Source organism: Salminus brasiliensis, chromosome 4 (assembly GCF_030463535.1).
Source record: "Salminus brasiliensis chromosome 4, fSalBra1.hap2, whole genome shotgun sequence".
NCBI lineage: Eukaryota > Metazoa > Chordata > Actinopteri > Characiformes > Bryconidae > Salminus > Salminus brasiliensis.
The window spans coordinates 27541935-27566179 of NC_132881.1; the positions used below are offsets into that span (position 1 = coordinate 27541935).

General features: G+C 43.4%; 1 protein-coding gene across 3 annotated transcripts in view; it reads left to right on the plus strand.

Annotated features, from left to right (window-relative positions):
* The first annotated feature begins 245 nt into the window (after positions 1-245).
* Positions 246-24245, plus strand: part of eif2ak3 (eukaryotic translation initiation factor 2-alpha kinase 3) — a 31289-nt gene continuing 7289 nt past the window's right edge. For 2 of the 3 annotated variants that reach the window (XR_011979635.1, XM_072677827.1), the window contains exons 1-10: positions 246-735; positions 14543-14672; positions 20965-21159; positions 21262-21392; positions 21805-22081; positions 22350-22518; positions 22611-22751; positions 22936-23058; positions 23197-23423; positions 23765-23874. Coding sequence is in view for 2 of the 3 variants with exons in the window: in XM_072677827.1 (XP_072533928.1) it covers positions 464-735; positions 14543-14672; positions 20965-21159; positions 21262-21392; positions 21805-22081; positions 22350-22518; positions 22611-22751; positions 22936-23058; positions 23197-23423; positions 23765-23874 (1775 nt within the window). In the remaining variant the exon portion in view is untranslated. The remainder of the gene's footprint in view (positions 736-14542; positions 14673-20964; positions 21160-21261; positions 21393-21804; positions 22082-22349; positions 22519-22610; positions 22752-22935; positions 23059-23196; positions 23424-23764; positions 23875-24245) is intronic. The other variant, XM_072677828.1, reaches the window with a different exon arrangement.

A 24245-nucleotide genomic window follows, 5' to 3' on the forward strand; every position in this document is an offset into this window, starting at 1 on the left:
CTCAGGGGACGTGACTGACGGGGTGGCAGCCAGTAGTATTCTCTGTTTGGGGGGCGGGCCTGCATCGCAGACTGACAGCCCCACTGCGCAATCCCCTTCTGCTTAGTAGACGAGCTGCTCGGATTGATGTGCGCGTGCAGCTATCGGAGCTCGCTGTTTGGGCCGCGCAGGAATCGTGTGTCCCTCCGCGGCCAATGTGCGTTTGGATACGGGGCGGGCTTTAGGTTACCACGGCACGACCGACGGCGCTATAAAGCCAATAACATGGTGCCTCAGCGACTCGTGTTTACGCTAAGAAAAGAGATCCGAAAGTCGCTGGAAAGCTTGTGAATCGCTCAATTTTGGTTTCTAAATCGTGCAAGAACCTTTTTATTTTTAATAACTGGGGTTGTTTTAAAATTAGCGTTGCGTTCTGTTTTGGTATGGGATTGCCTATCTACTAGCTAATGTGCCACTTGTCCCAATGGAAAGGGGGCTTCGGTTTGCAATCGCGGGCATATCCCTTGTGCTGTTGTTGATTTTAAGAGGCGTAACGGGGACTTTGCAAACGAACTCCCTCTCCGGGAGAAATCTGGAGGCCCCGGCAGCGGGAGATGGAGCCGTAATGGAGCGGCTGGAGAGCCCCGGAGCTCCGGGAACAGGAGACGTGACGGTGGAGGACGAGAACGGGGCGACTGGAGGAGAAGGCGAGGAACCGTCTGGAGACAACGACGCAAACTTCCATCAAAACAGAAGGTAGCTAGCGAGCTGAATGTCCCTGTTTCCTACTCCTAACAGACAGAGGCTTTCTAGAAGGCAGCGGGCAGCGTCTTCGTGTCGGGGGCTTTAACTGTCAGTTTGGCAGAACGGAGCTGAACTTCCTGGAAGTTTGCTAGCTAGCTAATCCACTGAGCCGACCTCCAGTTAGCTAGCTAGCTCTGTGCGGCCAGCAGGTTTCGTTAACGGAGAAAGTTAGCTAGCTGAGTTAGACAGCCAGGGCAAAGGAGGGTGTATTAACCAAAGTTATTTAGCATACCCCCCTGGACCAAGTGAAATAATAATAATAATGATGATGCTAGCTAGTGTTAACCGAGTCACTGCGTGCAGCCTTTGTTGTTGTCGTCGACGGTGACAGTTAACTTGGCCATGCCAGGTCGCCTCTGTTAGAGGCTGCTGTTTTAATCCTGTGGTATTTTGAGAACCAGCTATTTATGTCCTTTAGGTTAAAGAGTTGTTGTTGTTGTTATTAATATTGTCATATTACGAATCGTAACCAGATATAAACATCGGAGGCTGTGAACATCTCCGTTATGTATAGCTATATATATATATAAGTTCTCCGACGCCTCCAATGTCATTCTCGGGCTGTCAGCGTTGTGGAGGTGAGACCTTCACAGGTTGACTTGTAGGTTTGCTACCGAGTCAGTAGCAGGGTTTAAAGAGGGAGAGGGCTTAATGGCTGTGTAAAGATAACAGCAGTCCTCCAAACATACGAATAATGAGCAAATAAAGAGCACTGCTCTCTCTGGCAGCAGTGTCTGAAATAGTTTCTAGTCAAGTTGCTGCTAGAACTGACATTTTGGCTTCAAAACCACTCCAGTGTTTGGCTCATTTCGGTAGACTCCGACCACTCTTCACTGGAGCAGCGCGCAGGAGTAGCTGAACCTCCCCCGAAACCGAGTCGAGCAACAGGAGTTGGAGCTCCATTCCTTCAGCGGGCTCCAACTTTTTACTGACTGAAGTGTTATTGGGATTATTCTCTGACCTTGGCGTGTTTGTTAAGCAGTAAACAGTCAAAGCAACCCCAGTCCGTGCGCTACTACAGGCAGGAATGACGAGCGCTGCGATTGACTTGGTGTAAATTGGGAACTTTTGGGGGCTTGGTGCTGTGATTAAAGCCGCATCCTTGGTGAGCGTGCCGACCCCACCCTAAATCTGAATCCGAAACCCAGAGGATGGGCACGCATGCAGACCTGTTATTGCAGCAGTGGACTGTCTCTCTAATGATGCCTGCCAAAATAGACCCATTAGCCCTTCTGGAGTAATGAGGGAAGTTATTCTGCCTACATCTGCTGGTAGATTCAGATTCTCTCAGACTCTGAGGTCAGTCAGCCGGTCCCTGTTTTCATGGAGCTTCCCTGAGCTGTCCCCCCACTTGTGCACCTGCTCCCAAAGTCTCATTCAGATATTTATTATTATTATTGTTGTTATTCTTATTTTCCCTCAGAGTGTCGTTATTCCCAGCTCAGCTGGTGGTGGAAGAGGCGGGAGACAGTGGGGTAGACTGCGCAGTGTGGCTGAGTGCTGTAGAGACCGACACACAGCTGATTTGAGAATTCAGTGTTGCTTGTTTACATTACCAACCAACCGGTCTCTTGTGGTCGAGGTTCAGTTTGAGCGAACTTGCCTGATTTCAGTTTTGCTTCGGTTTGACAGTCACTGGTCACTGAAGCATATTGATCCAGTGCAGACTGATCGGCTACTGGGTGTGAGAAATCTTTAAGGAGGGGGGGGCAGGAGAAACTTCAGTTAGGTGGACCATTCCTATGGAAGGATCAGTGATTTGCCACACCTTAAAGGGCTCATGGCGTTTGTGTGGGGGTGTGTGTACCAAAAACAGTTGTCAGTTATTTTTACTCAACCATTTTCCAACCTTCCTCTGTATGTCTGTATGCCTTACAGTTAACCAGGCTGTTGCTTACTGTACCTTTTTATATATATGACAAAAAGCAGTCAGAGTGTAAACATGGTGTGAATGGGTGAAGTTTAGGCTCATTTGATGGCTATATGTCTAGACTATAAAGTGTTGATACCCCCCCCCCACACACACACTGCTGTCCAGTGAAAAATATGTCCATTTCTGTCTGTTTCCATTCGTTTTTGTTTGAACCCCGTAGCTGCTCTGTACACTGTGTAAAAAAAACCCCGGACTAATAGATCAATAGAAATGCTCTTAATTACTTAGAATAAAGTCTTAGTTTACATTGACTTCCATTTAAAGTTCAGAACATTTTTACCTTCTCCTGTAAATGTACCTTTTTGGAGATGCATGTTTTTCATTGGACATCAACAATATGTACACAGTTACATATATATAAATGTCATATTTAATATTGTTTCAAACATGTAGATAAAGGTGATGAGATTGCATCACCTTTGCAAAAACATTTATTTAACAAAAAAAACAATTCCTACTAATGAAAAATAGGTATACCTGGTATACCTCCCTTTGGCTGAAGTAAACAGAATTCTTTCAGCTGTGTGGTGTTTGAGAGGTATCTTGCATGCACAGCCTGTTTCAAACCACCCCACAGCATGTCAAGAGGATTAAGATCTGGGCCTTGACTTGCCCGCCCCAGAATGGGTCATTGTCATGTTACGTGGTCCATCTTTGTTTCAGCTACACTTTTTGGACAGATAGGCTCACATTTTCTTTAAGCACACGCTGATAAAATAAAGAATTTGTATTCAATTCTGTGATGGCGAGCATGTCAGGCCCTGCTGCAGCAAATCAGCCCCAAACCTTGATCTTTCTACATCCATGCTTCACAGTTGGGATGAGGTTCATGTGCTCAAATGCTGTGTTCAGTTTACAAAAATCATGTGTTCTGTTACTGTGGCCAAATAATTCAGCTTTGGATGCATCTGTCCAAAAACATTGTTTCAGAAGTTCTGGTCTTTCACTAGGTGTTCTTTGCCAAATGAAATGTTAGATGTTTAAATGAGACGGGCTTCTCAAAAATCCTTTCGGACAGCGTTCTAATCAGCTATAGCTGATGTGGAGCACACACTTTTAATTCAACTTTTTATTTTTCCCTAAAAATAGTTTTCATTATTTTATTCAGTTTTATTTGGTTAGATAGATTTCCTCCATCTCTCAATATTGATACATTGAAGATCTATGTTAAAAGTCCATATGTTAAAAGACCAAGATTTTCATGGAGTGTGTCTTTTTTATTTTTCTATTTTTTTCACGTGACCGTATACAGACTAGTGGTGTCAATTTCACTATTCAGTATTACTCCAAAATTTGAGTCTGAGAATATCTTCTGAGAATAAATTCTATATTATATCAAATTGAGTATTTTGGTAAGAAGGTAGCTGTATTTGGCTACTATGTGCCTGTATTGACACAACAAGAGAGGGAAAAAATGTTTTGTTCACCACACACACCGTTTACACCTGGTCACATGCATTTTGAGTATCAGGATTATGTCTGGATAAGAGCACATAAAAACGAAAGTGTAATCAGATTTCCTGTGGCTAAAATCTTATCAGCATACAATCCAGACATTAGTCACATGAAGTGACTAAACGGAGACCTGATTACTGTGCTTGCACTGCAGTTGATTATTTGAGAGTTAGATGATTTTTAAGTTTACATCGAGTCCCAGTCGGGCTGAAGACGCCCCCACCCACCCACCGTGACTGGTACATGGATTCAAAACGCCCTGATTGACCTGTCTGAGTCCAGACTGACATAAAAGGAGAACCAGAAAGTTTAGAAAATGTCAGTTGCAGCATATATTGACAGCGAGAAAGACTGCTCAGATCTTCAGACAGTTTCACATTTTAAACCGTCACACTCGTCTAGACTGAGACCTTATTTCATGAGGAAAGATGGGGAAAGGATTCTTGCACATTTACTTGATTTACTGTATGTTTTCTGTAGTGTTCCCCAGTTGGTTTACCCTAATATCGTCTTTTCAGTTCATGTTCTTATGATTATGAATTGGATTATTCTGTTTAATCTTACACAGGGATTCCTCTGTGAACGTTAAAATATTAACCACACCATGCTGTTTTTCCCACAAAATGGACTGATAGTGTTAAGATTAGGTACACTCTTGGCGAGTGCTGTACCATGTGTTCTTATAGCACAATACAAAGCAGTATATTGCTTTATAGGACAGGCACTAGAAATAACACTGCACTAAAGCTGTCACATCAGGACATTAGAAAATTCAATACATCAAATGGATGAAAAAAAACATTGTTCCCAAATGATTTGTAATAACATTATATTCATGCACATGAAAAGTTACCTGAAGTTACCATTTTGGAGATTTGCATCCTCAGCATTATGGTGCTTGTGTAAGCTTGGGTTTCCATTGAGGGGAATCCTTATTAACAGTATGCCACTTATTTACAGTATACAAAAAAACAGAACAATATGTTAAGAAATTAATGCATTCATGATGATAAAAAACAGTGATGAGCACTAAAATCATAAAGCACAATACAATAAAATCTTACAATAAAAACAAATATAAAAAACCCCAAAAATATCTAAATAAATACATAAATTAAAGATACATTGAATAAAATAAATAAAAACTGATAAAAAAAAAAGATTGCAAAACGCGCAACAACAAAAAAGTGGGTTCTTTGGTTTGCAGTGTTTTATTTTGTTTAAAAATTTGGTAAGGCAACAGAGTTGACCTAAAGCAGGTTAGTCATTGTTTCTGTTGGCATTACATGTGTGACACATGCACACACACACACACACACACACACACACACACACACAGACTCTTCAAGGATGCAGGGAACTGTGCGTCCGTAGTACCTTGCTCCCGCTACAGGGGTGGAATCATTAGCTGCCTTCACATCTGCTGCCAAGCACGCGCGCGCACACACACATACGCACGCACACACACACACACACAAACGTGCTAAACACAATACACCTTGCACATTCACACCTCTGAATGGACCCCTGTGACTTCTGCCTCTTTACCATCTTCAATGGGGCACATCCCAGTGCATTAGAGTCACATCTTCAGTCGTATAATATGGGACTCATAATAACTCCTGTGTTTTATTATACGTGAATAGGCAATATCCAAAGTAAATAAATAACTAGGCGATAATAGTAATCGCTCTGCCCTGTTCACCAGCCGACGAGCACAGTCTACGAACACAGCGGCGCAGAGACACTGGAACCGACCTATTGTGTTCAGTTCCTCGCAACTCCGATGTTAATCAACACCCCCAGGCCCTCCCTGAGACATGGAACAGCTTTACTGGGGGATGGTTTTCTCTAGGGATGCTTTTCTGTGATGCACAGCCTGGCGGACTGGCAAGCGGGAGCCTAACCCAGAGAACCCGAGAGACTTCCACATACTCCACTACAAAAGCAAAAATAGAAGGCGAACGCTTTGTGATGAAGAACCTCTCAAAGATTGGTACCCTTATTCAGTTTGCAGGGCCCAGCGGCAGAAAGATCAATCATATGGGGAGTGGTGGAGGAAAAAGAAAAAGCGCTAATTTCCCCTGTGTGGGGTTTGTAGTGTTGGGTCAAAGACAAAGTCAACAACTCTGGCAGCGAGGTTCAGTTAGACATCACGCATATGCATTTAAACACGGTGTCTGCTTTGACCAAGCAGTGGCCCGCAGCTCCTGTAGGTCATGGCTGTAGGTTACTTTGAGGAACCGGTCAGTTGTCGTGTTTTTCCCTTCAGCTCGATCAGCCAAGACACGTTTCATGTTCAGCTACAAGGTTGTTGTAGCCAACAAGTTATGGAACTCTGACAACCACAATCGTATTATATTAGACATGAAAGCTCCAACACAAAACTATAGAAGGAAACTGTGGACGCCAAACATGTCCTGGACAATCGATTCCTTGTCTTATGGTCTTGGGAGAATTTGTATGATTAAAAAATTAACCACTATCTCTTCTTAGAATGAGAGGTCAAATGGATTAGAGTTGGAAAATAGCACCCTGTTTTATAGAATTACTATAATTTTGTTATTGCGATACATAATATGCTTTTCTGAGCATTGAAAACTCCTGATCAGCTGTGATTTTTATTAAAAATAATATGACTGTTTATTTAGATGGAGTGCAGGGAAAGGCTTTGAATAGCACTTTTTAAAATCTGCGAATGCTGATGCTTAAAATATCATGTGCAAGTCTTTAACTTGTTACACCCCGTACGTAGACCCACACTTCTGTTATTCACCTTCATAATTAATGTCCTAAATAACAACAGTTTCACATGCCCTAAAATAGAACCCTGGGGGACTCCTCAAAATATACTAAACAGTTACCAAATAAGTTACTTCAGAGTCAGCTCTGCATTTGGACTATCAACAGAATAACATATAGGTGTTATGTGATTAATTAAAAATGATAAACTTTTATTAAAAATGTATTTAAACCCCCCCCCTTAAAAACAGATACCTACCATAAATAATTGTGGTCTAAAGCTTTACAGTAATTTACAGTTAATACTTTGCATGTCAGCTCAGCATTAACTATTAAACAATGTATTGTATACAAAATAGCACAAATCATATGAAGGTAAACATAACCAGACAGTGTTTCTGTGTCTGGTGGCTACATGTACAGGACGTGCATTTGTTTGATGCAAAACAAGTGTGGGTTTCTGGACATCTGAACTTTTGTTTCAATGTTTTTTTTTTTTTTTCTTTCTCCCCCACAATAATAAATTTAGGCCATAAAAAGAAACCCAGCCAAACTCGTGACCCTCTCTGAGAGTCTGAGAAGCAGTGCGGTGCCAAATCAAACACAGGAAATCATGTGTTTGTGTGAGTAAATACACTACTGCAGTATCACAACCTTCTCTTGGAAGAAAAAGAAAGTCATAGAAGCAGCCGAGAGGAAGAAACAAGCAGAAGTGAACTTTTTTTTCCAATGTGTTTTTAAAAAGCAGTAAAACCTGGTTAAAGCTAAACCTTATTAAAACGGTTTTTGTTATTATCCTCCACAAAGTTGTTGTTGTTATTCTCCTTAGTGAGTGACCTAACTGTGAATATGTAGACCTGACATTTCTGAAAGGTAAGCTGCCTGCATTGTTTTTGTTTACATGCTCCACTGAAAGCTCCTGCCTGCCTGCGAGGCCTGGTATGATCCAGGCGTGTAGCTCCACTTGGCCTGATTGTGTGTATTTTTGGACTAGCAGAGATTCCAGAGAGACCTTTTGTAAAAGTAACACTTTGCTTGAGGTGCCCTATCTGACACGCGCGCACACACACACACACACACACACAACTTGCTGTTACAGCTCTCTCTTCTGCCTGCCTGGCACAAACCGTAGCAGACGTCTAGCTCCAACTGCCTACTGCTTAGCAACAGCCAACCAGAAGGCTTGAGTCGGGAAACTTGTTAGCCAATTAGAAGGATGGAGGGAGAAAGTGCTCAGAATTTGAGTTGGGTGCTGAGGGAGAGACGGAGGAAGACAGAGGAGGAGGGAAGGAGGGGATGGAGTTTGGATGTCTCTTTTTTTGGGGGGGTGGGGTTGTTGTTTCTAATAGCTTGAGTGTCACTTCAATATAGATAATCCAAAACATCTCAAAGTGTTGAAGCATTACATGTTCCTTAAACTTTTCTCATTTATTTCTGCCCTTTTATGATTTGATTAGTTATGTGTTGATTGAACCAATCACTGAAGAGGTATGAGCAGCATTTGCTGCTGTCCTAAGAAAACCTTATATTTCTAGAACTAAACTTTATATATCACTTTTGCTGTGTTCAAAGTCATTTAGACAGTTTCTATTGACGAATTCGTTACAAAATATAATGTAGAGGCCGGCTGGTGCTCTCATTTGGTACAGAATGGAGTAATTGACCATAAGGATATGAGGCACCTGCATTAGAAAGTTGTGCTTAACCCTGGGGCGTAAGTATCCCAGCTATCCAGGCTGTTTCTGATCATTTTGGGGGGCGAGTTGCCCTATTCTCCTCACCCTTGCACTCACTGCCTGTTTTTCAGGAGTTCGGTTGAAGCACTCAGAACCATTACTGCTTTGCATGCAGGCCGCTCCGGGGGCAGCTCCCGCTTCCTCGGCGGAGGCGAGGGGGGTCCTCGTCAGGCTGCGCTGTTGGGTTGTTGAAAGTTGTTTTTATTTGTTTATCGATTGTTTGAGCTCGGCTTCTCACTTCAGTCATTGCGGAGGACCCACCCTGCTGCACTGCAGCAGTCGGAGGAGCAGGAGAAAGGTGGGGAGAAAGGAACGAAAACGAGGGGAGAGCGACGGAGAGAGAGTGTCAAGCCGAGCTGTTGAGAAAGTGAGGGAGCGGGAGCGAAAAGCCGAGGGCACTAGGACCCGGCGTCGAACGCGAGCTTGTAGTTTGGTTCCTCACTGCTTAGCAACAACAAATCAGCCACCCAGATCAAGGCCAGGGCTTGACCAATAAGAGGAGTGGAGCGCCATGCCACAGAGTTTTGATTTCACCGCCCGTGAGCTGTGTGTGTGTGTGTGTGTGTGTGTGTGTGTGTGTGTGTGTGTGCGCGCGCGAGAGAGAGAGAGAGAGAGAGAGAGAGCAAGGAGGCACAGGAGGAAGACTTGGAGACAGAGAGAGAGAGAGAGAGAGAGAGCAAGGAGGCACAGGAGGAAGACTTGGAGACAGAGAGAGAGAGAGAGAGAGAGAGAGAGAGAGAGAGAGAGCAAGGAGGCACAGGAGGAAGACTTGGAGACACAGAGAGAGAGAGAGAGAGAGAGAGAGAGAGAGAGAGAGGAAGGGGGGGATGGCATGTCTATAGAGATGTATGTGGGGTTAGATGGGGATATGATTGAACATACCTGGATTCAACTCTTACCGTGGGTGTGAGTTTGTGTGTCTGTGTGTGTGAGAGAGAGGGAGACGTAGCTAACTTCTTAACATCACATGCTGAAGTAATGGTGAAGGAGGAACACTTCCTGCCACCGTGTGGATGCTGCGGAAAGTGTGAGAGCGGCCAGATCAGTTTAAGAGCAGAAAGAATGGTGATAGTAGAAGAACAGCCAGAGTTGTTTGTGCCCTTGTATGGAAAGAGTGAACGAGTCCTGCAGGGTCAGTTTAATGAGCGAGCCGGCGCACGTGTGTGTGTGTGTGTGTGTGTGTGTGTGTGTGTGTGTGTGCGCGTGTGCTGCTGCTGGATATGGTGGCGGCTCTTGGTTTGGGTGTGGCTGTAAGTGACATGAACTCCTGGGGAAAGAATTCCTGTGCACAGACTCTTGTATTGATGAAGGCATGTGGGAGAAAGGAAACGTGTCCATGACCATAAAGGTCGTACTTGGTCCTCTCTGAGGGCCAGTAGCAGAATCCCAGCACCTCGGCTCTGAGACTGCAGCTTTTTCAAACGCACTGATAACACTGTAGAACTTCAGAAAGTGTTCAGCACAGCGATGTCGTGTCTGTATCAGCGATAATGACTTGAAAACAAAATACTGACCTCGGACAGATATTAACCGATTTGACCGATATTTCTGGCTGATGCTCGATGGTGCATTTGTTGAACTCCAGAAGAGCAGCATATTTAGGTGATTCTAGACTACTTCACTGAATATCTGATGTTTAGTCATTTTACTCAATTTGTAACCAGTTCAATACCAGTAGTCTCAGTTTCTCTGTTTTTATCTGGCAGAAAAGTTCAGGTAGCAGAATCAACCCCCATCCGTGTTTTTCCACAGCCTAAATAAACATCTCTACGTCTTTCTTTAAGACCTGCAGGTGTCTTTGAATGCTGGCCTACATAAATCTTACTGTTTGGTTCTTCGCTCTGCACAACATGTCAGCACCAGTGGCACACCTTGTACCCACAGTGTGTGTGTGTGCGCATGTGTGCATGTGAACACTAAAAACATGGAAAAAAAGAAAGTCTGGTAAGAGATTTAAATAGCTGCAGACTTAACATACTATGTTCCCCTCATGCTTTCTATATTGTTGTAAAATAACTATCTAACTAATAATTAAAACATGAATAATAGTAATAAACTAAAGAGTAATAGGTTATTACCAGCTATTTTATGATCTGCACATGATTACATTACATTTCCACAGAGTGTACGAGGGCGCAGGTGTTTTGTAATGGTTTATAAAAATAATGGGTGGAAGTCTGGCTTTATGAGACTTATGATAGGACAGTGACCGTGTGTTTCTGTGTTTGGGCTGCACTGCATTATGTGTAGACTAGTGTAGTTTGTTTTTCTTTAGCTTTGAGAGGCCTGGGCGGCTTCTCTGCTGTGAAGCACCTCGGCGCTCTTCAGCTCTGGAAACTGTTTTGAACTCTGCAGCTTCTCTGCAGGGGTGTGGCCTTACATCCACAACTTCCCCACGTGCTCCCGTACCAACCCCCCCCCCCCTCCCCCCCCTCTCTCATTCTGTGTGTTGCGGTGGTACTTGAGGCTTCACAGTGGGCTGACGAGCTGCTTGCTGTTGCATGGTTACAGCGAGCTCTCTCAGCCCATTGGCTAAGCCTTTTCCATGCTAGTGCTTTCTGATTGGACGCCCTGAAGCACATCTCGGTCGTGAGTGGCTGGGAGCTAGAGAAAACTTGTGCGATTGGGCGAAACACCTCAGATACTGTGTAACCGAGTGTGTGTGTATTTTTGCTTTGGTAATGTCTATTTACGTCAGTTTTTGGGGTGAGATCCTCTCGAGTTTCTCTGGGGGCGAGAGATGGCGAGTGAGTGAGAGAAGGAGGGATGGATTGGCCGCTAGAGGTGTGTGTGTGTGTGTGTGTGTGTGTGTGTGTGTGTGTGTGTGTGTGTACTCGAGGATTTGTTTGTTTAGCGTATTTTTTATCCTCGCTGCTTAGAAGGCGTAAGGACGAGGCTGGAGAGGCTGAAGCTTTAGCGGTGTTGACGGAGACAGAAGGCGGATAGCACACGGTGTCGGCCGGCGTTGAAGCAGGCGTTTAAGAAGCTGACTGATGTGCGTTTCACTGACGCTCAGCACAAGCGCTCTCCACAGCCTGTCACACACTCTCAGCGTCCAACTTCGTCCAGTGGTGTGCTGGAAGAGTCTTATCGTTACTAATTACTTTAGGAGCTAAGATGAATTGATCCCAAGCTTAGAAATGATAAATGCGTGACTGGATTCCAGCAGACAGTCTTACATGTATACATGTCTGTGTCTGCTGATTCAGATTTTTAGATTATTTTTTCCATTTAATCAGAAAATACACACTAATGGTATTGAACCAGGAGTAAGTAGCTTTAGCACATTAGCTATTCAAATATGACCTCTTGGCTAAAAAAAAAAAAACTAAACTAAGATCCCAATTAAAAATCTAGTAGTATGGATCTACTGTGTGCTTTCTTTCTTTTTTCTTTTTTAATTACTTAAAGAAAGAAACCACACAGTACATCCAGATAAATAAGTTGAGACGTATTGTGAATTTCACATTTCCTCAAATGTAATTAGAATATTTTTATACCATGTTAAAAATGTATGAGCGTTTATCTGGATCATAGGCTGACTTGTATTGTTGGCAATAAGTAAATATTAAGTTTTACTCTAGTCTGATACTACCCCCTGTTAACTTTGTTTTTTGGCCACCTACTTAAAGTTCAGTTCTGGGTGTTTCCGTCTGAGCATGTTCTGGGAAATGAGCTAAAAGCTGAAGTAGACACCAGAGAGCTCTCTTTTTGTGGCCTGGTCAGTTTTTGCTTTGCCTCATGCCGTGACGGCAATTTTTTCCTTATTCTTATCTTTTTTTTTTTTTGTAAGAGCAGCACAGTGGTCATTAACTCGAAGTTTAATGGGCAGAAATTTGCAGGATTTGAAGTGGAATGAAGTCGGTGTTGAATGGCTGGGGTTAATTCCATTTGAAACAGGTGGAAAAAACTGCCTCCGTCCATTTTCGACCTTCCTTCTGTTTCCCTGAGAGAAATGATCCGATGAAGAGTGCTCTTTGATCTTATCCAGGAAATGAGATTCGTTCTCATTCTCTCTCTCTCTCTCTCTCTCTCTCTCTCTCTCTCTCTCTCTCTCTCACCCACACTCTCTCTGAGAGACACTCTCCTTCTCTCTCTCTCTTTTTTTTTTTTTTTTTTTTTTTTTTTTTTTTTTCCCTCAATCACACAGAGAGGGGTGTGGCCAGTGCAGCTTCCTCATTCATCCTCACAATACCCACTGCTTAGCAACAACCAATCAGTCCAAATATTTTTGGAGGGGGCTCTCAGCCAATCAGGAGTGATGTGTTGTAGCGTTTTGCACTCCTGAATCCCATTGGAGGAGGAGGTGGTAAAGCAAACAGTGTTCGCCTGGAGCAAAGGAGTGATTCCATAGGAACTGAGGTGCCCCTAAAATGGGACCCCCTGAGTGCGGATGACTGGTGTGATGTGTTAACTCCTTTAGACTGGACATCAGAAGCTCTCCTTCACCTCCTTGTCAGGACTCCATGCCCTCTTCACTCCATATCACTCTATGTCTAAGCAAGCCCTTCTATCCAGCGTACTGAGTGTACAACTGCTGCATCTATGGGTGGGGTGGGGAAACCTGCAGTAGGAGCTGAGAGTAAGGTTTAATTGAGCTTGATGAATTGAATGAATCTACTCAACTGTTGATTAGTCTCTTATTATCTGTCAAGGCTTCTTTATTGATGCACAGTGTTTTCAAAAGGATTCCAGGAGTAACTGTGAGAGATTTCAGCTTTACATGAGGCTTGATGCTACACAGTCTGTGACCCACCCGACCACACACACTGCTTTTAGAGACCTCCTTTTAGAAGTATTTAAATTGCTGTGTCACAACACTGTAATTTCACTGCGAACAGTGAGTGTATAATTTCCCTTTGCTGGAACGGCCTCTGCTTCATGAAGTAGGACTTGCTGTATAAAAGTGAAATGAATTGGACAGAATTGCTGAGGAATCAGCAAAAAAGCAGCAAGTCATAGATTTTAATCACTGGCTTGGGTTTGCAGTGAGGGACCCAGTTTGCGTAAGCAATGCTGCACAGTAGAAATGTGAAGCCGTTCATACCAACTTCTTGATTTCTTAATATGAAAAACACTTTAGTCATTTTGGCTATTTCTATCTAAAGTACTCAGACAAACTTTCAGAAAATGTCTGAGGAATCATGTTCATCTACCCTTTCACACATGTATAGTACAGCCAGTAGTTTTCTGTGTCAGATATGTTCACACTACAGGAAATGTTCTGCGTGGTTTAGGCAAGGGGCAACATCTATGTAGGATGTAAAAAGTATGCTGAGGAAATAGTGTTTTGTTTACAGCACATCAAAGATGGCAAACAAGGCTACTGACTCCTCCATAATAGTGTCATCGACACGATCATTGTGAATTCTCCAGAAATTACCTGCTCTGTCCAAACATGTGCTCACGGAGGAGCTATATGTGTGAACGCAAATATCCGGCTCAGTGGTACTGGACATTATCCTGCTAGCCTTCTTGTACAAAGTCCTGGTAAAGTCTGGGTCATGTCTGGTACAACTGATCTGGACATTTGCGTTCACACGTACAGCTGAAATGTTCTGGGTTACTGTTAATGTCTGAAAGGGGCTTCAGTCGTCCTGGATTTTTTATTAATATTAGTATTATTGTTATTATTAGAAGTAGTAGTAGCAGCAGTAGTAGTAGTAGCAGCAGTAGTAGTAGTAGCAGCAGTAGTAGTAGTAGCAGCAGTTGTTGTAGTAGCAAGAGTAGTAGTAGTAAGAGTGGATGTTGCAGTGAGCATACTGTTACTATACAGCACTGTATGGAAGATGGATGGCTCTGTCTGCTTATAGTAGGTCATGGTGGCCAGGTGCTGAAATTGCTGCGACTCTCTGTTTATATATTAAACGTGCTTTCCTTTTGTCTTATCCAGGAGCCTGGTGATCATCAGCACTCTGGATGGACGGATTGCGGCCCTGGACCCTCTGAATCAGGGGCGTAAGCAGTGGGACCTGGACGTGGGCTCTGGCTGCCTGGTGTCATCTAGCCTCAGCAAACCAGAGGTATAAAACCAATTCAGACTCCATGTTTTAAAACCCTTCATACATGAAGAGTGTTAGCGGAATTACATACACTCATAGACACCACACATAGAAATACTCCCTAAGTAAAATGTGCCTCATTCTGATATTGTGATATACAAAACCATATGGGTAGCTCTGACCACAGAGAGAATGGTTTGGCAAAGTCCTGTGTCTGCATGCTGGTGTTTGATTCTGTGTGGGAAGTGTTTGTGAGGACCTCTAACCCCGCAGAGATGAGCATGGCCAAGAGTCATATGGGTTTTGAAACACATAATGGTATGTACCCATGAACACAGTTGGAGAGAGCAGAACACTGTTCGCCAGAGACCAATAAGCAGCCTGGGGGAAGATCTTTTTGGCAGCTTTGCACAGTACAATACGCACATGTACACATGCGTGCATGCCGCAAAACAGTCCAAACGGTGTACGAGCTACTCCAGCTCCTCCGGCTTAGCCAGTTTTGAGTGCCTGATCTTAATTACTTATTTAAAAATGTGTTTACATTGATGTAGATGTTTTTCTGCATTTGGAAATTAAGTCAAGATGTGTATTTGACTATGCTTTACTCACCCTGGAGTTTCCACAAGCTCGCTCTCTCTCTTTCTCGCTCTCTCGCGCACTTGCTCACCCCTCTGTCTGGTTTGGCGGTAACCTCAAATGCCTGGCTGCTATGCAGGAACCACCGCTATTGGTCACAAGCTCCCTCCCCCACCTCTTTTACCCCCGGGTTGCAGTGAGCGGGGGCCCTGATTGGCTGGTGCTGTCCCTCCGACAGCAGTCTGCTCAGTGATTAGAGCACGCGGCCCCCATCTGATTGGCCCTCGCCATGGTGCAGGCAGGGAGCACTTGCCTATAGCAGGCCACAGCACCAGCACAGAGGCCAGCAGTAAACAGCATTGTCTGCACAATCACACTGTCACAACAGAGCGAGGGGGAGGAATGATGAGAACGAGAGCGCATTGGAAGCGGAGAAGAGAGGAGAGAAGAGAAGTGTGCGTGTGGGGCGGGGGGTGGGGGGGAGAATGGGAGGGAGGTGTAGAGAGGAATGCCACTGATGGTGTTGTGGTGTGAGTCATGCTGTGTGGATTTAAGATGAGATAATGCCTTATGTGTAGGATGATGTCATCCACCCAACACGCGCATGCACACACATCCACGTGCCTGCACACACACACTATGCATTTATCTTTTGAGTGAACTCTTTTCTTTTAGGAAGAGCCTAATTGTCATATCTCAAGGGGCCCTCACACACATGCTGTATTATCCCGTTAGTGGGTAGGCAGTAATTGAGGGATTAATGATCTTTATTACAGTGGAGTTTCTCTCTTTTCTAAACACATCTGTCTGTTGATCTGCACTGCTTCATTTGTGTGTAAATGTGTTTTGTTTTGAGCTGCAGAGGGAATTCAGAGCCTGCCGTGGCAATTATGATGAATGTTATTAATTCAGAAATACTGCCAAAATTGATTTTTTCTTGTGCTTAAGGTATTGGTACTGCATATTGTGGGGTGTGGGGTTGTGTTTTATTTTTATTTATTTGTTTGTTTTTTGTGTTAAAACCTGCATCTGAAATATAAAAGTTTTATTTATTTCTTGAACTCAAGATGTGCTTAATGTTTCGGCAGCACTGGCTAAAATAGCTGCACTAAAATAGCTGCATGTGCTGTCTGAATTTCTGTATTTCCCATATTGGTGCATTATTATTGTTGTTATTGTTGTACTTGCTGGACCGCCTAGCGAGCCTAGAAGAGGAAATTTCACATACTGACTGACTGGCTAAGTGAATGACTGAGTGACAAGCCTTGTTGAAACACGCATGCGCAAGGACTGCCTCATTTGCCTAGCAGAGACATTTTCTTGTACTGACGATCTGCCTTTTGCCACAAAGCTAACAAGTATATGTGCTAACTCCCCATTGTTGAAATGCAATTAAATATTCTATGCTGCCAATGGCAGTCCAGCAAAACTAGGCTTGACTAACCTGATCAGCCATAACATTATCAGAATTGACTGGTGAGGTGAAAACATTGATTATCTTTATCTACAGAGGCATCTGTCGAGGGATGGGTTATTATATTCAGCATCAGGAAAAAGTGACCACCATAAAAACCTGTGGCACTTTTGACGAGAGCCAGACTTGTGATGGCTAGGCGACTGGGTCGGCCTAGTACCTATTAGTACCTCACAAAAGTGCTCACAGGAAGATCTACTCACTGTGCTCACAGGAAGATGCTCATGGAGGCTCCACCTCACAACTTGCAGGGCTTAAAGGATCTGCTGCTAACGTCTTGGTGGCAGATACTACAGGACGCCTTCAGAGATCTTGCGGAGTCCATGCCTTGAATGGTCATATCTGTTGTGTTGGCACAAAGGGACCTACTCTATTCGGCAGGTGGTACTAATGTTATTGTTGATTTGGCGTCACCTCTCTGTCGTGCAAAAAATATTATCTCAGTTTTTGCAGTTTTACACTTTATTATTCATTATTTCAATCTGGATGTTGTTCTGTACTCTGGCCCAATAGAAATGCGCCAAAATAAATAAAATCTTTTTACATTGACTTCCATTGAAAGCTAGGAATGGTCTTCCCTTCTCTTGTAAAGTTGCCCTTTTGGAGATTGTATCGTATATGAGGGCATTAGCCATTTGTTTGATTGTAGCAGTGGTCTTGGAATGTATAGTACTTCTGGACTTGACAGGAAGGGCCATGCAGGGCTGTGAGGTAAATGAGGTAATGGTGAGCGTCAGAAATGCAGACTGTTCATTGTTGATGACTCTGTGCTTTTTGGACACGGCTGATTAGGGGACACACACACACACACACACACACACACACACACACACAGAGAAAAAGTGTAAGAGACCGGGGTCTGTGTGTGCGGACAGTCGTGGAGGTGCAGTGGGTTGATGTAATGGTATTTGTCCGATGCAACATCTGAAGAGATGCCATAAGCAGAAGGTCATTGAGTGCAGAGCACGATCCTGTACCTTCCTTCTGTCTCTCTCAGTCGATACAAAATCTTAATCTCCTGATCTACGCAATCTCTCCAGACCAAAGCCAGACAGCTAAACCCCTGAATTTAGGGTTAAGATCCAGTGTCCAGCACCTAGTAAAAACCCAGTAAATGGTACTTAATAACATCCTCTTTGAAAGATATCACAGTTTACAAGTGCTTTTCATAGCTGAATGAGTATCTTTTTGTTTTAGTTTTTGAAGTGTTCACCCCTCTTCCTTGCATGATTGTTGTTGCCCTGTGACATTGCCTTTTGTGATGGTAAGGTTTTCTTCTGATGACCTTTCCATGCAGATCATGTTCGTGTAAGCAGTGCTGCACAGTAGAACAGCAAACCACTGCTACTGTGTCAGCTGAAATTGTCCCTCAGCTCCTTTGCTGTCATGTGGGGCTTGTTGGTGTTGCTTTGCTTTTCTGAGAGTTATCTTGGTCTCTCAGATCTTGCCTTGCCTTACAGAACAATAAGCTTTTCCCTTAATAAAGTCCTTAATAAATGTTAAAATGATTTCTTAGTTAAATCTTTTAAAGACTATGCATGTTATTTATTTATTTATTTTGGTTTACTAGCGTTGAACAATCTTTCAGCATCACTGATTTCTTTTGCCATGACAGATCTACACCCACCCTATTTATTTTACTCCAATATTGGATACTTTTCCAAGATCATGAGGCCCTGTTGTTTACTTTTTTTTTTTTTTTCCCTAACCTAATTGCTCAATTAATTATGAAGATTCCTTTATTAGTAACATAATCAATAGTGATAGGCTGAAATCAAAGGAAAGGTTGTAGTGGTGAATGGTAAATCGATTGTTGTTATGCGTGAGTGGAGGGCGATTAAAGCTATGTGAAATCCTCCAGGAGATCCTGTACAGCTGGAGATCATACACACAGATCACATGCTGGATTAACCCAGTGTAGCAGAGAGATGAGTCATCAACACACACACACACACACACAGACTGTTTAAACCTCTTAACCACTATACCACGAGTTGGCCACAGCAGGTATTCATCCCTCATTGTGCATTTGATTGGCAGATGACCTCATCTCCCCATGCTGCAGCCAATCTGAGCCTCCCGGCTGCTTTCTTTCCCACAGTGAATGGTTTCAGGCTGCCTCTGCTGGTGCGAGTAGGTGTCAAGGTTAGATTAAGTACAACAGGAGGGCTGTGTGATCTCATTTCTTTTGTAGGGTCATATGATTGGATGCACCTCTGTATGTGAGAACAGGCTCCATAGCAGGGATGTGGGTCAGTTACTGAGGCCAGATTTATGTAATGGTCTTTAACAACTGGATTTAATCTGTGTTTAAATTGGAAGTTAGGGCGATGAGCTTAATCTCTAAAGATGTGGTTTTGCTCTGTTGTGTAATCTTTAGATTATGGGCTAAATCTGCCTAAACCAATAAAAGTTACTGTCTCAAACCTGATTGGTCCAGGTCACCCTGAACTGAGGCTCATGGGTTGTTTCATGGGTGTTTTTCCCCCCCCTTCTTTCCCTCCTATCAGTGTTCTGCCTATCAGCTCCATATCAGAGCTGGAGCTGTGTCTTGAGCACGGCAAAACTCACGGATGTGCGTGGCTGTCGGCTCACTGAGCCATGCAAGAGGCGCAACTCACTCACTCACTTTTCTAAATCGCTCTAATGGTGCGATTCTAATGTCACTGCATATCCTGTAACTTAGTTAGGACACCCACTCCTCACCACGTAAACACAATTGAAGACGAAAGCACCTTATCTTGGTGCTCTTTAGTACTCTTCAGTAGAGCTGTTTTTTGACCTTGAGCTGTGAAGAGTGCTCTGCTGCCTTGTGCGCAGGTTTGTTTGTTTGTCAAGTGTGTGTGTGTTTTAAATCCCTGGTAATGTGGTGTTAGTTTGGGGTGCAAAGTACAAATCATGACATCTTAGGAGTATATACAGCTTTCACATGAAGCATACTAACTTATAGGGGTGGGAATCACTAGGCACTTTTTATTTTCTTTACTAAGTTCCTTTTGATACAGTTTGGTACTTTTAAATCTTTTAATACTTTTAAAGTATTTGTAATGATCCTTAATGAATTTTCTTCTAATATATTTTGTTAATGACCCTAATGGAAGTGATTTGGCAACTGGGTCAACTGGATGGTTCTGCAGTGGGGCTGCAGTTGAAAAATGTTAAAAAAAAACATCATAAACATAATTCCTCTTGCCCTAAACATAATAAGCATAATACATCTTACCCTCCTTAGTAGCCTTGACACAGTGGGCCACTGGAGCACTGGCTGAGAGGCCAGGTTTAGCATGTGGGCATACATTTCCCATGTAAGAATTTACCTAGTTCAGCAGCCAACTCTTTGAGTGATTTAGTGATCTGATGTTTCTCTGCTATAGTGTGCTACATCTCGGCCCAGTGATGTCATAGGGACTTCACATTTCATTGGTGATTCAGCGGTTAGAGATCCGGGCCATTGATAACAGGGTTGTGGGTTCGATACTCTGGCTCGGCAAGCTTTTGGTTTTGGTCTTCTTGTAGAGTGTGGGGATCTTTGCTGTGTCAGTAAAAGATCTTTGAGAGGCTGCTGTATCTTTACTCCAAAGTGTGCTTAGCAAGAAAGTCCTGGTTCTCAACGACTGCATACAGACACTTGTCTTTGGCAATAAAAGCTTCGATAGAGTTTGTACTTTGCTTTGTCAATCCAAACTCGACAATCCAAACTTTTATTTGCGTCTACCACATGCTAGCTTTTAATGCAGAGGGTGCCGGTCGGATTCCTCGCTCATCCATCTTGTGTCTGTACTGTCCCAGGGACTGTCAAAATGTACATGATCAATTATGATGTAATAAGTCACAGAGCGTACTACTTTCATGGTACGGTGATTTTTATATATTTTTTTATCTAAAATGTACTGTACTTCATTCATTAAGTAATTAGTCAATTGAAAATGCTCAGAAAAAATATATGGTGAATCATAACGTTTATCATAATATGCCCACCACTAAAGGCACCTCCTCCAGGTGGTATTCCTGCTTTGCTCCTAATTATTCCTGGTAGGCTCCAGACCCATCATGACTCTGACAGGAAAGAAGCTGATGAGCTAAAAATTCATGGATGGCTGTACCATCACAAGTGCATTTTGTCTACCTGTCAAACTAGTGTGATAAATATATTGTGTGATGGAAAAATTTTAAATAAATGCCTCATCACTCACCCCTTTAGCTGTAAGTGTCATATCAAAGCAAAGCCTCAGTGTTTGACCATGCATTTGTCTTCCCCAGGTGTTTGGGAATAAGATGTTCATCCCCTCCCTGGATGGAGCGCTGTTTCAGTGGAACAGGGACAGGGAGAGTATGGAGGCTGTTCCCTTCAGTGTGGAGTCTCTGCTGGACTCGTCCTACAGGGTTGGAGAAGACACTGTACTGGTTGGTGGAAAATCCCTCACCACCTATGGTCTGGGAGCCTACAGCGGCAAGGTACTGCTGCAGGCAGAGTACTGTGGGGCTTTACCAAGCTGAGTGTTCTGAAGTCCTGAAGTCTTATCTATCTTTCTTTTCTTCCTCTCTGTCCCTCTCTAGCTAAAGTATATCTGTTCAGCGGTGGGCTGCAGTCGTTGGGGAGAGGAGGAGACGGAGCCAGAGGACATGCTTTTGCTGCAGAGAACACAGAAAACTGTCAGGGCTGTGACACCTCGCAGTGGCTTTGAGAAGTGAGTCTCCCTTCCTGACTTCTTCCTCCACATTGATATGTTTTTTTTCACAATTGTCAGTAGGTCTGGTTTAAAAAACAAACAAACTACTGCATGATTGTGTCGTTCATATCCAAGAAAAAATGGTGCTTTTATTGCAATTGTGCATTCCTTCCATCTTCCTTGTTTGCACTTTGTGCTTTTCTCAAATGCTCCGATAATAATTGGTTATATAGTGTGACTTGTGGACAGCTTCTTTTGAACCGTTGAACACGCATGAAGAATTGAGCGCCGCAGTCTGCCATAATAATAACGGCAGTCAACACTGTTGACATCGTGAGGAGATCATCAAATCACCCAAGCCTACCAGAGCCGCATTATTTTCCCTATTGCCTCATGTAAATAGTAATATAGCCCTGTCTCCATCTTTCAGGTGGAACTTCAGCGTGGGGAACTTTGAGCTGAAGTTCGTTTCAGAAGTTCAGTCTCAACTTGGCTTCTTGGAAGGGGAAACCGGCAATAAGGAGGTGTGGCGTGAAGTCCGACCTGACGGGTCACGCGTGATCCTGGAGGAGGTGGAATCTCAGAACCACGCTAATGCACACATTCAGGGAGACGGCCTGAACCTGGTGATCAAAGTGTCCGTTCCAGACTGGAAGGTCATGGCCTTCAGCAGTGAGCCAGGAGGACAGCTCATCTGGGAGCATCAGGTGAGCTCTTAAGTTTTCAGCTTCACTGCTGCTCAGTGAGGGCTGTTAGAGCTTAGAGTCTAGACCTGGATCTTCAAGCCTCTGAAATCCTGCTCCTACTTTCAGTCTTTAAAGCACTAGTACAGCCAAACGTCTGTGACTAATTTCGAAGAGACTCCTTCCTTCTGCTTTCTGGCGCTGTATGATGTACTGCCAACTGTTCAATTGGACAGTAGTATGTTGCATAGCTTGAGGGTGTTAAGGGTCTCTCTGTGCTCCTCCTCTGTAGTTCTGCACGCCCATAGCCTCAGCCTGGTTGGTTGGCGGGGGGAAGGTGACTCCCATTAGTCTGTTTGACGACACCACCTACACTTCCCACCCAGAGCGTGAACCTCAGGAGGAAGATGATGACCTCATGGAGGAGGCACGAGAAGCCACAGAGTCCAGTGTTTACCTGGGTAAGGAAGCTCTTGGATATGAAAAAAGAGCATATAGAGATGTATTTATTCATTAAAATTTGTAATTTAACTGTCTGTTTGCCTGTTTACAGGCATGTTTCAGGGTCAGCTGTACCTACAGTCATCAGTCAGAATGTCTGAGAAGTTTCCATCGAAGTCCAAAGCTCTGCATGGCCGGAGTACTGGCAGAGACATTATCCCTCCACCTACTGTGAAATGGAAGCCACTAATCCGTGAGTATATTACCAAACACTTTATCTCTTTCAGCTAAATTGGGACTATTATTTAATAATCACTATAAACTAGTTCCTAACTTTATGGATGAGATTTTTCAAATATATACCTAACTACAGTAACTACAGAGCTAAATTACAGGTCATGCCAACTCATTCCACCTCTTTTCTTTACTGTTTTCAGACTCTCCTTCTCGTACTCCAGTGTTGGTGGGTTCAGAGGAGTTTGATAAGTGTTTGAACAATGACAAGTTTTCCTATGAGGAATACAGCAATGGTGCACTGTCTGTTCTACAATACCCTCACGGTACGCACTACTGTCTCTTCTTTTTAAGCCTGGAAATTAGGGTCTAGTTTTTACATGAAATATCTTATTGCTAGTTGATGGCATTCCATGACCTGTTCGCTACACATGTATAACTCCTCTCTGCTGTTGTATACACAGATAACGGGTACTACTTCCCATATAATTCTCGCTACCGTGGTCGGAGGGAGGTGACTGCTGTCAGTGTGTTACATACAGATGAGCCTGGGGTTCCCAGAATGAGGAGGAAGGACCCCGTGCTACTGTTGCCCTGGTGGAAAGAGATTTTGGGCACCATCATATTTTGCATTGCTGCTACCACATACATTGTCCGCAAGTTCTTCCACCCCCATGCGGTACACATACGGGTAAGAGGGAGAACAAATACTCACAAATACATTAAAAGTATCTAGCATTTAGCATTTTTTATATACAATATAACCTTATGTTTTTTATATATATATATATATATATATATATATATATATATATATATATATATATATATATATATTTATATATTTATATATTTATCTAATTTGTTTGTTTATTATTATTTATTTATTTATTTATATAGACCGCTTTCATATACTACAGTTCAGTAGAGTGCATACAGTACAATGTACACCTCAGCTAGTTCACTCCCTCAATGAACAAATGTTTATTAGCTTGTTTCAGCGCTCATTGTGTGGCTTTCTGTTTATTTCAGCAGAGGAAAGAGTCTGAGACGCAGTGTCAGACAGACAGCAAGTTTGAGCTGGATGTTCCTGAACCCAGGGAGGTCATCTCAGACACTCGTCCCAGTGAATATGTGTCCAGGTAAAAAAAATGAATGGTTGGTTTACGTGTAGGTTTTGGCTTCTCTTCAGTGGGGAGGGACAGCTGCAACAGCCACATGAGACCGAACCTTACCAAACACACACATGCGCACACCCTCACAACCAACACCCTCCACAAACAGCTGAACGCACTCTCCACAGTTTGCCTCTTGAGTCATTGGTGAAGAGCATATGGTTTTGAGGAGTGGTTAGAATTCAGGTTTATGAACAGCTGGTCTATCCATTCCCAGAGCTGCAGATACAGCACCCATCCTTCTGCCTGCTAGCACCTCATTACTTTAACACTGACATGAAATGTGTCCTCCACATGAAGGCAGACACGGAACATCCATGTTCTAAATGATTCAGCAT